Genomic DNA, 15,220 nt, shown 5'->3' with positions numbered 1-15,220 from the left:
AGAGGGCAGAATTTATGTGTAAATAAATTGAGAAATTTTATGATGTAAGCCGACAATGAGCTTCCCCTCTTTGAAAGACCAGCAGCCGCCACTGGTATGTACCTAGATGTATATAAAGATTTGGGTGATCTATTAGATCCTAAACCTTTCCATTTGGAAAATAAAATAATAAATCATAAGAACATAAGGTTCTAATCTTATTACAGGAGCAAATTATGTAAACTACTATAGCAAGCATTTACCTAAAGGAATTATTTGTCAGAAAAGTGAAATCTCTCCAAGCGATACTGCTCAGAGCCTCATTTTTCCATCTCCTATATTTAAATCAATAAATCCTGGTAATACTGAAATAGAATGAGTGAGAGAAATAAGGTGACATATTTCCTGAATCATGCCCAATTTCATTAAAGGCATTTCACCTTCAATAAAGCAGCGGTTACAGATTGAGTCCTGTCCTAAACCAGAAGGAATTTAAAGTGCCTGTCTCCTCAAACGACGATATAATCAGGTTGTTCAGATGAGCGTGAAACTTGACTCTGCCTTTTAATGGATTCTGGAAGAATAAGCGACACGCTGATATGAACCTCACGACCCTCCACCGCTCAGCTGTCGGAAAGCTGTGGAGCGACAACGTACGGAATAAAGACTTATGATAGTTTTACTATTAAACAAAAATGTTTAATAAGAAAAGCAGCAGTCAAACAGATTTTCATCTCCTGTTTTCTTCACTGGCCTTGTAGCAAAGATCATGTCACTATGTGCAACGAGACCTTGAAATGAGACCCTGGAAAATATATCTGATATTTATAAATGATCTGAAGTCTCAATCTTCTAAAGTTATAAACTGCTTTTGGAAGTTAGAACAAAAACTGTTCATCAGGAGCTTGATAGTTTGGGTCGCTGCCCAAGGACATTGTTTACACTTCATCCAACCTATATGCTAAGTATCAAAACTTCCTGACTGGATCAAGTGTATAGAGAGCAGGGAATGCTATAAACTCTGCAGGATCCCTGGTATACACAGTATACAGTACACCACCACAGTGGTATAACTAGGAGCTCATGGGCCCCAGTGTGAAAAAATTTATATATATATTCATATACAGTATATACTGTGCACTTTATACCACACACACACACACACACACATATACTGTATATATATATATACACGTGTGTGTGTGTCTTTTAGTTATTTCAATATTTTACTTAACAAAAATATTGTAATATAATAATAATGACCTGGAGAGTGCAGCCAATGGGGGGGCAGTGCGGTGGGGGGTTGAGTTCATATTGTGGCCCCCCACGGTAGTTACGCCCCTGCACCACCAATGGACTCATGAACTGGCATTTGGAAGACATTTACATTTTCAGTTGACACTTTTATCCAAAGCGACTTACATTATACAGTCTAAGGAATTGACAATTAATGGCCTTGCTCAAGAGCCCAACAGTGGTAACCTGGCAGTGGTGGCGTTTGAACCAACAACCTTCTGATTACTACTCCAGTACCATAACCGCTAGGCTGCAACTGCCTAGAAGACAATATTCTACTTAGTAGTACATAATAATATTAAGAATTTATGTTGCAATTTTTATCCACATTTTCCTCCAAAAAATCTAATGCTTCTATGCTTGGACAACACCCAGGTCCGTATACTTGTCAGTGACAGATTTGTATAGAGAGATTTTAAATATACAGAGGAACACGCTATGCTTTCTGTATATCCCCTACCACTAGGTTGGCATGTCGGCCAGACAGTAGGACCCACTATTGCATCAGCACAGTCGAACCCAGTAAAACAGTAGAACCCACCAATGCATCAGCAAGTGGATGAATCTTTATCTGTCATGTGACACATGTTGCAGGTGATGGGCTTGCATATTCAACTGCTACGGCATTTTGGCACACCTACAGTCTGTAACAAATACAAAGGGCAACAGTTTGGACAGAGAGACAAACTGTTGAGGATGTCTTCTTTAAAGGACATACAGCCCAAACTTTAGAAATATACATAGATAAGTGTGTACTGAGTCCTGGTCTCCAGGACCCTGGAGCTGTGTGGCACATATGATCAGCTGAGCCACTGTGCAGCGTTGGCCTAATCACAGCATTACTCTGTATGACTGGACAGTAATTAATCACAATGTTGGATGCTCTAGGGCACAGTGAATTTGAACTTGGTGATTAGAATTTATATCTATTAATTAACTACATTATGCACACGTTATGCACACGGATAAACTACCTGGAAATATTAAAAACCTCAGGACTGCTTTAGGAATCTCACATGAAATTAAGGACTGGCTTGATCAGTCCTTCTGCCTTCTGAATGTTTTTGAGAAATAGAAGGACTCAGGGTGAGCCTGACCACAGAAAGGAGTGAAACCCAGGTCATTAAAGCCATGTGCCGCCCAACACAAATGAAGTCTTTTGATGTTAATGATCCACAGCTGCTACTCATTGCAGGTAATGCTCAGGGCATTTACGGGAGCAGCTGTGGATCTTTTAGTGGAGACTATTTTGCTGTGCTGTGTTGTTGTCTAGTTCATGTGTGTGTGTCTTGTCTTGTGCAAACCTGTCTAGTGTCATCATTATTTTATTTTATTTATTTATTTATTTATTTTTTATTATTATTTTACCCCTTTTTCTCCCAGATTAGCGCATCCGATTTCTACCCGTCAATCATCCTCTCACTAATGCTGGTCCCTGCTCCTGATTGGGGAGGACGAGGCTGCTCCACGCCCCCTCCGACACGTGCACAGCAATCGAACATCTTATCACCTATACTTGACGAGCGCAGTGCGGTACAGCGCTGTGCACGGAGGGCCACACCCCCTACCGCACTCCTTCCCCATCTCCGTGCAGGCGCCGCCAACCAGCCAGCAGAGGTCATAATCGCACTAGTCTGAGAGAGAGTACCCCATCCGGCTTTAGTCCCGCCCCTTATCTGAACAACAGGCCAGTCGTTGTTCATGTAGGCACTCGGCCACAGCTGGCAAGTCAGAGTCGATATTCGATACGATGTATTCGAGATCTCAGCTCTGGTGAACAGTCTTATCATTATTAAACCGTTTGCTATACATCTCTGCGTGTGTCCGCCCTCTCTTGTCACATCTAAGCCAAATTCATTACAATATCTTAGTAGAATGCCTCAAATATATCAAAGAGAGACACCATACATGCATCACTGGAACTGTTAAAGTAACCCTCACCCAAGAAAACACAATCCTAAATCAAACAGAGACAAGAAATGATAAGAACTAAACATAACACCGATCATGCTATAAATTACACAATAAAGATTTTGAAGATAATAATCAATACCCTGTGATTGAGACACACTAGTACATGCCTTGTTATTTAAATAAGTAGTGTACACTGTGCACATTCAGGTCAGATATAATAATAATAAACCTGATCAGATTTCTGCATTGTCTGCATTGTGTATTGTTTAAGTAATCAGATTAAGTGAATTGCTCCCGGCTCTGAGTGTGGCTGAAAAAGCAAGCCTTTAGCCATTGATATTCCACACACTGCCTCCTGCTACAGTGCTGAAATATCCACCAGCTCACCGTATAAATTACGGCCCAATAATATCACTCTGCAGTGGGGGGGTTGGTGCTTGGAGCACACACTGTGCTCGCTCATTGATCTTTTGAACTGCTGAGGCATGGGTGCCATGCAAAAGTACAGAAGCGTATTTCTTTTAAAGTCTGTTTGGGAAACACTACGCTGAATGAACTCCAGAGGCAGAAAATATACCTGTGCAGTTCTGTTTACAGGGAAAGATTTTCAGTGCTTGTTTGGCTTAAAATATAAATGCAAAAAATAGCCTTCTTGACATTCAGTATACTATATGGCCAAAAGTATGTAGACGCCTCTCCTACTTGTTGAGTTTAGGTGCTTCTGCCAACCCACTGCTAACAGGTGTATAATAAATAAAGTATATGCTTTCCTTTTCTGTTCCAGCAGTATAAAGAAAAGTCAAGAAAATCATTGTTTGACTAGTTTCGTGTAGAAGAATTCCACTGGCCTGGACAGAACTTTTACCATAACCCCTGTGGAACACCAGTCGGATAAACTGGAACCTCAATTTCAAACCAGGTATTTTTCTCCAACATTGGGTCCTGTCTAGCAGGCATCACACACATTCCTAAATGAATCAGGATAAAACATTAATTTTTTATAGTCTTTTTGTTCTGATGTAAAATGTTTACTGAGCGGAGGGGTGGCACGGTGGCTCGGTGGGTAACACTGTCGCCTCACATCAGGTCCTGGGTTTGATTCCCAGGTGGAGTGGTCGGAGACCTTTCTGTTTGGAGTTTGCTTCTCCCTGTGTCTCCCCAGGGCAGTGATAGCTCAGTGATAGCTCAGTGGTTAAGGTACTGGACTAGTAAACAGGTGGTTGACTGTTCAAGCCCCGCCACCACCAAGTTGCCACTGTCAGCAAGGCCCTTAACCCTCAATTGCTCATCGTGTTCATCCCATCATGTAAGTTGCTTTGGATAAAAGCGTCTGCTAAATGCTGAAAATGTAAACGTAAAATGTCTGTGTGGGATCCTCTGGGAGCTCCAGTTTCCTCTCACAGTCCAAAAACATGCAAGTGAGGTGAATTGGAGACACAAAATTGTCCAAGACTGTGTTTGACATTAAAGATTTGGTCTGAGAATCTTTTGTACCCAGTGATTACCTGTCCTGTCATGAATATAACCAAAGAGTGTAAAACATGACGTGAAGCACTTTTGTATATCTCTCTGTATGAGTGTCTGCTAAATGCTCTAAATGGAAATAATGTTCCTTGTAAGAATTTAGTGAATCAGAACCAAATTAGTGGGTTTGTCATTACGGGTTCTCAAATTTGCTTTTTTATTTTACACAACTTTGATTAATGAGTGCCAATGTGTTTTAATGTTGTACTGAAATATAAACACAAACTTTTATTAGTTGTATCAGTATGTTCTTATGCTGCAAAAACTATGATGGCGTATTAGGGCTACTGTAAAAAATATTTTAAGTTTTAATTTCAAGAATAAAGTCTAAAGTAGGCTTGTCAGTTTTGAGAAGCACGGGTCTCAGTACCTGGATCGGCCCCCAAGCGCTAAGGACAGCCTCCAATGTGCATTACTGTACTTATCCAATAACCCGCGATTATTTTTGGGTGGTTGTTTGTACTGGACGCTTCCATCCACATGACATGACGACTAAACCCGTCAATGCAACCATTTATAACGATGCCATACGTCTTCAGTTTATCATACGAGTCCATAAGGCTCGGTTGAAGTTTTGGCGACAATGCAGAGCGCACCAATCTTCTAAATAAACACAGTTTATTGCAAAGCCATTTCAGAATCCTTATACTAATAACAAACTGGTGCTGATGTGACAGGAGATTGGGGATTTCTTTATTTGTGAAACTGATACGAAAGTATAACTTCACCAGATCATGAACATCCCTCATTTTAACATGAGGAGGTTGCTATGGCCATCATATTTCGACTTTATTCTCGAAATAATTTCGACTATATTCTTGAAATCATTTCGACTTTATTCTCTAAATCATTTCGACTTTATTCTCGAATCATTTTGACTTTATTCTCTAAATCATTTCGACTTTATTCTCGAAATCATTTTGACTTTATTCTCGAAATCGAAATAAAAAAAATATTTGTCTTTAAAGTGGCCCTAATACGCCGTCGTAAAAAACACATTCCTGTGCCAACTAAAAAAACATTACCACTGGTAAATAAGATTTCACACAATTGTTTTAATTTTAATGAAGCTTTCTATAACGTCTTATGGATAGAAGTATTAAACACTAAAATAAAAAGCTACAGAACCACAACAAACCTCTCAAAAATCAATACAAGAACAAGTGATTTGATAAACTGCAAAGTCTGCTCTCAGACTAATGACAAGGGAGGTAAGAAAAGGCCATCATTCAAAGAGCTGTTGCTCTACAGACACAATTAGTGTACAGGAAAGGGAAGGCTAGGTAAGGATTTACCTTCTTGCCACTGTAACAGCAACTTCCACCTGCACATGTGGTGCAGCAATAGAGTGAAAATTGGTAATAAAGAAGTAGTTGGTTGCTATGCAAGTTTGTACAAATGTACAATTGAATAGAGTAAAATTGTACGTCACTGTATTTAGATGTGAACAGAGCATTTTGGCATCTTCCAAAATATACTTGAACATGACAATAGTAGGTGGGCGGCACGGTGGCTCGGTGGGTAGCACTGTCGCCTCACAGCAAGCCGGTCCTAGGTTTAATTGCCAGGCGGAGCGGTCCGGGTTCTTTCTGTGTGGAGTTTGCATGTTATCCCTGTGAGATACAAAAATTGTCCATGACTGTGTTTGACATTAAAGACATCATGAAGAATGAATCTTGTGAAACAGTGGTTACAGTCATGACAGGACAGGTAATTAAAGAGTGTAAAACATGACATTAAAATCCTAATAAATAAATAAATAAAAGAACAGTAGGTGGTTGTATGGTGGCGGCATTTAAATGTTTTTCATCTTAACAGAAAGGCTTCACTTGTACCTAATCAGCAGCACAGAACATGTTGAAGGTCAGGTCAGACTTTTGCTAAAGGGTAGTGTTAGCTGAGCTTAAATACTATTGATCAAAAGGTTGTTGTTTCGGGTTCCTCGGTCACCAAGCTGCTACTGCTGTGCTTCTAAGACGAGCTTTAACCATCATTTGCTCGCTTTGGATTCAATCACAGCTTTAATCCACTTAAAGTGTTTACTCAATTCGTCAAATGTAAAGTAAGGCTTTTTAGTTGTTTTTTTTGTTTGTTTGTTTAGTTTTTTTTGCATCTTCCCCCAATTTTCCTCCCCATTTAGTTGTATCAATTGCCCGATTGCATTACGCTTCCTCTCTACTGATGTTGACCTCCACTCCTGACTGAGGAGAGCCGCGACTAACACTAACACTCCTCCTCCAATACATGTGCAGTACCGACTGCATCTTTTCACCTGCATGGGGCGGGTACATATGTAGATCAGCTTTGCTTGGAGAGACGCACCCCGATCACACATTATCTCCCGTCTCTGTGCAGGCACCATCAATCAGCCAGCAGAGGCCATAATTGCACCAGTTATGAGGAATCCCCTCCAGGACCCTCCATGTGAATGAGTCAATCATTCGTTAGGTGCCCAGCCGGCCGGTAGCAGAGCTGAGATTCGAACCCCACAGCTTTGAGATGTCAGCTCTGGTGTGCTACCATGTTTTACCGCTGCGCCACCTGAGCACCTCCACGAATTTGGCGAATTTGCATGTAGTGACTCATAGTGACTCGACTTGTACAGATCGCAAGCTTCAGTTACAAATCCTGCTCTGCACACTTGCAGAGTTTTGCCTTCAGCCTATATCTCAAATCTACAAATGCTGTTTTTATATTTATATAAGTGAAAGATACGATAAAAAAAAAAAAGTGATCTATGCCTTTACAAATGATGTTCTACAAATAGTGTATTTCGAAAATGCTCAGCGGTTAAGGTACTGGACTAGTAACCAGAAGGTTGCCGGTTCAAGCCCCACCACCGCCAAGTTGCCACTGTTGGGCCCCTGAGCAAGGCCCTTAACCCTAAAAGGCGTCTGATAAAAGCGTCTGCTAAATGCCTAAAATGTAAAATGTAAAGTTGTAAACTGTACACACACACACACACACACACACACATTTACAGTAAGCCCAGTACCCCCCCCCCCCCCCACACACACACACTTGGCAGAGGAACAGGAGGGATGAATCAATATAATGTTTCTAAAACAATATATCATGCAGCTATACACCGATCAGCCATAACATTAAAACCACCTCCTTGTTTCTACACACACTGTCCATTTTATCAGCTCCACTTACCATATAGGAGCACTTTGTAGTTATACAATTACTGACTGTAGTCAATCTGTTTCTCTGCATGCTTTGTTAGCCCCCTTTCATGCTGTTTTTCAATGGTCAGAATTCCACAGGACCACTACAGAGCAGGTATTATTTAGGTGGTGGATCATTCTCAGCACTGTAGTGACAATGACATGGTGGTGGTGTGTTAGTGTGTGTTGTGCTGGTATGAGTGGATCAGACACAGCAGTGCTGCTGAAGCTTTTAAACACCTCACTGTCCCTGCTGGACTAATAATCATCCACCAATTAAAAATATATCCAGCCAACAGCGCATTGTCCTGTGACCACTGATGAGGGTCTAGAAGATGAACAACTCAAACAGCAGCAATAGACTGACTTACCTACAAGGTGGACCAACTAGGTAGGAGTGTCTAATAGAGTGGACAGTGAATGGACATGGTATTTAAAAACTCCAGCAGCACTGCTGTCTGATCCACTCATACCAGCACAACACACACTAACACACCACCACCATGTCAGTGTCAGTGTAGTGCTGAGAATGATCCACCACCTAAATAATACCTGCTCTGTGGGGGTCCTGACCATTGAAGAACAGGGTGACAGCAGGCTAAAAAGTATGTAGAGAAACAAATGGACTACAGTCAGTAATTGTAGAACTACAAAGTGCTTCTACAGTGTATCACAAAAGTGAGTACACCCCTCACATTTCTGCAAATATTTCATTATATCTTTTCATGGGACAACACTATAGACATGAAACTTGGATATAACTTAGAGTAGTCAGTGTACAGCGTGTATAGCAGTGTAGATTTACTGTCTTCTGAAAATAACTCAACACACAGCCATTAATGTCTAAATAGCTGGCAACATAAGTGAGTACACCCCACAGTGAACATGTCCAAATTGTGCCCAAATTTGTCGTTGTTCCTCCCTGGTGTCATGTGTCAAGGTCCCAGGTGTAAATGGGGAGCAGGGCTGTTAAATTTGGTGTTTTGGGTACAATTCTCTCATACTGGCCACTGGATATTCAACATGGCACCTCATGGCAAAGAACTCTCTGAGGATGTGAGAAATAGAATTGTTGCTCTCCACAAAGATGGCCTGGGCTATAAGAAGATTGCTAACACCCTGAAACTGAGCTACAGCATGGTGGCCAAGGTCATACAGCGGTTTTCCAGGACAGGTTCCACTCGGAACAGGCTTCGCCAGGGTCGACCAAAGAAGTTGAGTCCACGTGTTCGGCGTCATATCCAGAGGTTGGCTTTAAAAAATAGACACATGAGTGCTGCCAGCATTGCTGCAGAGGTTGAAGAAGTGGGAGGTCAGCCTGTCAGTGCTCAGACCATACGCCGCACACTGCATCAACTCGGTCTGCATGGTCGTCATCCCAGAAGGAAGCTGACGCACAAGAAAGCCAGCAAACAGTTTGCTGAAAACAAGCAGTCCAAGAACATGGATTACTGGAATGCCCTGTGGTCTGACGAGACCAAGATAAACTTGTTTGGCTCAGATGGTGTCCAGCATGTGTGGCGGCGCCCTGGTGAGAAGTACCAAGACAACTGTATCTTGCCTACAGTCAAGCATGGTGGTGGTAGCATCATGGTCTTGGGCTGCATGAGTGTTGCTGGCACTGGGGAGCTGCAGTTCATTGAGGGAAACATGAATTCCAACATGTACTGTGACATTCTGAAACAGAGCATGATCCCCTCCCTTCGAAAACTGGGCCTCATGGCAGTTTTCCAACAGGATAACGACCCCAAACACAACCTCCAAGATGACAACTGCCTTGCTGAGGAAGCTGAAGGTAAAGGTGATGGACTAAACCCAATTGAGCATCTGTGGCGCTTCCTCAAGTGGAAGGTGGAGGGGTTCAAGGTGTCTAACATCCACCAGCTCCGTGATGTCATCATGGAGGAGTGGAAGAGGATTCCAGTAGCAATCTGTGCAGCTCTGGTGAATTCCATGCCCAGGAGGGTTAAGGCAGTGCTGGATAATAATGGTGGTCACACAAAATATTGACACTTTGGGCACAATTTGGACATGTTCACTGTGGGGTGTACTCACTTATGTTGCCAGCCATTTAGACATTAATGGCTGTGTGTTGAGTTATTTTCAGAAGACAGTAAATCTACACTGCTATACAAGCTGTACACTGACTATATCCAAGTTTCATGTCTATAGTGTTGTCCCATGAAAAGATATAATGAAATATTTGCAGAAATGTGAGGGGTGTACTCACTTTTGTGATACACTGTATATGGTAAGTGGAGCTGATAAAATGGACAGTGTGTTAATACAGTAATTCTAAAACAATATATCATATCATAAACCCCTTTAAGCTGTTTAACATTCCATTTAAACATCTGCTAGTTTATTTCTTGTTTAACTATTCCTAAAATGGTTTAATTAATAATACTAAGTATTACTAAGTAATAGTCAGGAAGGAGCTGATGCAGTAAAAGCTGTTTCTAGTGGCTCATTGCTTTTTTTAAAAACTTACTTAACCTACCCATAGCAATTACAGCTCTAACATTAATCAAAACTGAACTGTGCAATTTGCTCTTTCAGTAATGCACCTCATTTAAACCACTGCAGGTGTCGTGTGCAATTATAAGTTTCAAATTCCCTCTGAAAATCTCACACATTAATGTTTCAGTCAGTGTCATTCATATTTCATGATATTCGCTGTTCCCTCACAGACACTCTGTCAGTGAGAATCCTGAACTGGCCAGGAGCAGGTTCACATACAACAGCGAAGACACAGATTGATTGATCTCATCTAAAAAGTTCCTGATTTGCACTTTCATTGTCTGCAAATATCTAGTACATTATACTGACTAAATTACTCATGTTAACCTGTGTAACTAAAAGTATGTGGACACCCCAGACCAGTAGCATGTTGGACATCCTATTGAAAAACCACAGGCATTAGTATGGAGTTGCTGCAGGCTTGCAATAGACATTCTGGTTCAAACCAGAGATTTTCACTGACCTGCACAGTCCTGATTCCAGACCTCAACCCCAGTAAAGTTCAAACTGAACTACAGTACACTGATCAGCCGTAACATTAAAAACCACCACCGTGTTTCTACACTCACTGTTCATTTTATCAGCTCCACTTACCATATAGGAGCACTTTGTAGTTCTACAATTACTGAATGTAGTCCATCTGTTTCTCTACATACCTTTTTAACCTGCTTTCACCCTGTTCTTTAATGGTCAGGACTCCCACAGGACCACCACAGAGCAGGTATTATTTAGATGGTGGATGATTCTCAGCACTGCAGTGACAATGACATGGTGGTGGTGTGTTAGTGTGTGTTGTGCTGGTATGAGTGGATCAGACACAGCAGCGCTGCTGGAGACTTTAAATACTGTGTCCACTCACTGTCCACTCTATTAGACACTCCTACCTAGTTGGTCCACCTTGTAGATGTAAAGTCAGAGACGATCGCTCATCTATTGCTGCTGTTTGAGTTGGTCATCTTCTAGACCTTCATCAGTGGTCACAGAACGCTGCCCACGGGGCGCTGTTGACTGGATATTTTTGGTTGGTGGACTATTCTCAGTCCAGCAGCGACAGTGAGGTGTTTATAAAGTCTAGCAGCGCTGCTGTGTCTGATCCACTCATACCAGCACAACACACACTAACACACCACCACCATGTCAGTGTCACTGCAGTGCTGAGAATGATCCACCACCTAACAGCATAAAAGGGGGCTAACAAAGCATGCAGAGAAAAAGAAAGTACAGTCAGTAAATGTAGAACTACAAAGTGCTTCTATATGGAAAGTGGAGCTGATAAAATGGACAGTGATTGAAGAAACAAGGAGGTGGTTTTAATTTTATGGCTGATTGGTGTAATTATAAGAGGTCCACTAACTTTTAGCCATACAGTGTAGATTTCGGACCCACTGTGGTCACAGAACAAAGTGCTTACTAAGCATAAATAAGTGATTGAATTAAATTTATAGAAAGGTCACTAACACTATCTGTTTAGTAAGTTTTTTTCTCCCAATGCCTCCATGTGTAAATGAATGAGTGTAATGTCCTGTGATCAACTGTCCATTGTGTATGCCTGCTTTCTGTCTAGTATTTTAAAAATAGACTTTAGACACACCATGACCCTGACTAAATTAGTTATCTACTATCTATGACTTTCAGCCTGTGTGGAGATTGTTGCTAGGAGTGATGACGTTTAAGGGTGTATACTCTTGCATTTAAGGTTCTAAAGGCTCTGTACCCACCAATTTTGACCAGGATAAAGCATTTACTAACAGTGTAGGGGAATGTTTTCTTTTTTATGGTGTGTTTGCCCTGAGCGTGGTCATATTGGCATACATTACAAAGTGGTTACTGAGAATAAATAAATGAATGAATTAATGAGTAAATGAATCCATTGCCAACTGTACATCTGGTTGCTGTGATGTATGGTATGGTTTTCTTTCCACTGCTCTAAAACATGACAGAAGGTGTGTGTGTGTGTGTGTGTGTGTGTGTGTGTGTGTGTGTGTGTGTGTGTGTGTGTGTCAAAGAGAGAGATACTTTTTAATGAAGTGACACTGTCCAAGGTTTGCTTCCCTCTGTATCCAGTACTTCCAGGAAAGGTTTCAGACACAAGCTGTTCATCAAGGTGCATCAATGAAAGATTACCCATGGTCTGTGTAGGTTCTTTCTTGGTACTCTATTTTTCCCTAAATCTCAAAAACATGCTGTTCGGTAGATTGGCTATTGTACAGTAAATGTGTGCTTGAATAGGAAATTAGTGTATTGTGTGCTTTGATTGACAAATGTACTGTCCAGGGTGTACCCTAACCCTAACCCAAACCCTAACCCTAATTTTGTGTTTGTTTGTTTGTTTGTTTGTTTGTTTGTTTATTAGGATTTTAATGTCATGTTTTACACTTTGGTTACATTTATGACAGGAACGGTAGTTACTCATTACACCAGTTCACAAGGTTATATCGAACACGAACAGTCATGCAGTGGCGGTTCTGGGGGGAATACAGTATATGTAACTCAAATTGAATATGAAAAAGCAAAGGACTGAATAAATGACATTTAAGCAGAGCAAATGCCTTAAATTGTGATTCTTTGTTGATCTGTTTACATCCAACTCAAGAAAATGTAGACTGAAAACTGCATAAATAAAATGTTGAATTCTATTGAATATTGACTGTTTCCTCTTAATGCCCACAATGCACATTTGGGCAGAAAGTAATTGGCCCCTCTAACATAGCCTCTGGCCCCCTCACCTCACATGGTTTTCTCTCACAGTCCGAAAACATGCAACTGAGGTGAATTGGAGATACTAAATTGTATTGTGCAGTGGCTGCAGTCATGGACAATTTAGTATGTCCAATTCACCTCACTTGGATGTCTTTGGACTGTGGGAGGAAACCGGAGCACCCGGAGTAAACCCACGCAATCACGGGGAGAACATGCAAACTCCACACAGTAAGGACCCGGACCGCCCCACCTGGGGATCGAACCGAGGACCTTCTTGCTGTGAGGCGACAGTGCTACCCACTACCCACTACGCCCGAATTTTGTGTAATAAGTAACTACCGTTTCTGTCATGAATGTAACCACAGTGCGTAAAACATGACGTTAAAATCCAGATAAATTGATATCATGTTATGCTCCGAGCCCACCGCGACCCTGGTAAAATAAAGTAAAGACATCAATGAATAATAGACCAACCATCAGTGTGTGTAAACTTTGACTGAACAGGTTGTAAACAGGCTCGGGTCTCTGCTCGTCAGTAGCGCATCTCACCGGCACTTGCGCGCCTCGGTTTGATTGGCTGCTCAGTCAGCTGAAGCGCACCGAGCGGAGCGGAAACCACAGACAGAGAGCAACCGGTTACTGATTCTGCACGATTAGCATCGAGATCCCGACATGTCTGGTCATAAAACAGTCCCGTGCAGAAATGTGGAGCATCTGTGATCGCGATCGGTGTGTTTCAGACAGAAGAACCTGACGGATTTTGCCGAGTTTCTGAGCCGCGCACGCACACACACGCACCGGGATGTCGGGATGGCATGCGGGAGGAGAATGAAAACTTTTGCCTCGACCTGTGTCATTATCAGCGGCATGACCAACATCGCCTGTCTCATTTATGTCGGCTGGATCACCAATTCTAGCAAAAACCCGGTGAGAAAGTTGGAGGAAGATAAAGGAGAGACGCAGCGCATCATGGAGAGACTTGAGAAACTGGAGAATGTGGTGAATACTCACATCCAAGGTACAAACACATTTATACACTAGTACTGAGAACTGCATGTGGTTTATAATCCAGAGCTTTTAGTTTTCATTTTTTTTGGCTGTGATTTGTGTTTTAAAAGCTGCATTAATGTGGGGAAAAGTTTGGACACACCAAAAACACTACAAAACTCTGGTGGCGTGATTACTGATGTCCAATTATTTATATTGCACCTGTTGGAACAGTGGTTTCCAACTATTTGTGGTTTATGTACTTGCATGCTGTGTGTGTGTGTGTGTGTGTGTGTGTGTGTGTGTGTGTGTGTGTGTGTGTGTGTCTGTGTGTCTGTGTGTGTGTGTGAGAGAGAGAGAGAGAGAGAGAGAGAGAGAGAGAGAGAGAGAGAGAGAGAGAACTGAACAGTAATACTAATATAGAGTTGGTCCCCTTTTGCAGCTATAACAGCTTCCACTTTTCTAAGAAGGCAGGGTGGCTCAGTGGGTAGCACTGTCGCCTCACAGCAAGAAGGTCCTGGGTTCAATTCCCAAGTGGAGCGGTTCGGGTTCTTTCTGTGTGGAGTTTGCATGATCTTCTCATGTCTGTGTGGGTTTCCTCCGGGAGCTCCGGTTTCCTCCCACAGTCCAAAGACATGCAAGTGAGGTGAATTAGAGATACACATTGTCCATGACTGTGTTTGACATTAACTTGAACTGATGAATCTTGTGTAACCAGTAACTGCCTGTCCTGTCATGAATGTGACCAAGGAGTGTAAAACATTTCTCACATTTCAACAGTATAGACCCGAGTGGCTTCTGTGTAATCTTTTCAGCTTTAACAACAGCCACTTTTGTGAGAAGGTGAGAAGCCCTCCTAAAAAACATTGATGTCTGTGGGAATTTGTGCCCATTTAGTGAAGAGTATAGCTGGACACTAAGGTAGTCACACAACGACGGGGTCGGTAAAACGAATCAACAAACTCAAATACACATTTGTACCGCCATTTCCAAGACTACATATTCCTTTTTGATATTTAAATTCTTGTATGTACAGTGTATCACAAAAGTGAGTACACCCCTCACATTTCTGCAGATATTTAAGTATATCTTTTCATGGGACAACACTGACAAAATGACACAATGAAAAG

At 41.7% G+C, this 15,220-nt stretch overlaps 1 protein-coding gene across 1 annotated transcript in view; it reads left to right on the top strand.

Annotated features, from left to right (window-relative positions):
• The first annotated feature begins 13,910 nt into the window (after window positions 1-13,910).
• Window positions 13,911-15,220, top strand: part of galnt18a (UDP-N-acetyl-alpha-D-galactosamine:polypeptide N-acetylgalactosaminyltransferase 18a) — a 97,158-nt gene continuing 95,848 nt past the window's right edge. Inside the window, exon 1 of the mRNA XM_062999659.1 lies at window positions 13,911-14,121. Within this exon, the coding sequence (XP_062855729.1) occupies window positions 13,914-14,121 (208 nt within the window). The 5' untranslated portion in view covers window positions 13,911-13,913. The remainder of the gene's footprint in view (window positions 14,122-15,220) is intronic.

The sequence above is a fragment of the Trichomycterus rosablanca genome, chromosome 8 (assembly GCF_030014385.1).
Source record: "Trichomycterus rosablanca isolate fTriRos1 chromosome 8, fTriRos1.hap1, whole genome shotgun sequence".
NCBI classification, from domain to species: Eukaryota; Metazoa; Chordata; class Actinopteri; order Siluriformes; family Trichomycteridae; genus Trichomycterus; species Trichomycterus rosablanca.
Note: the sequence above shows the minus strand (reverse complement) of the source record. Positions and strands in the feature narration are given on the sequence as shown.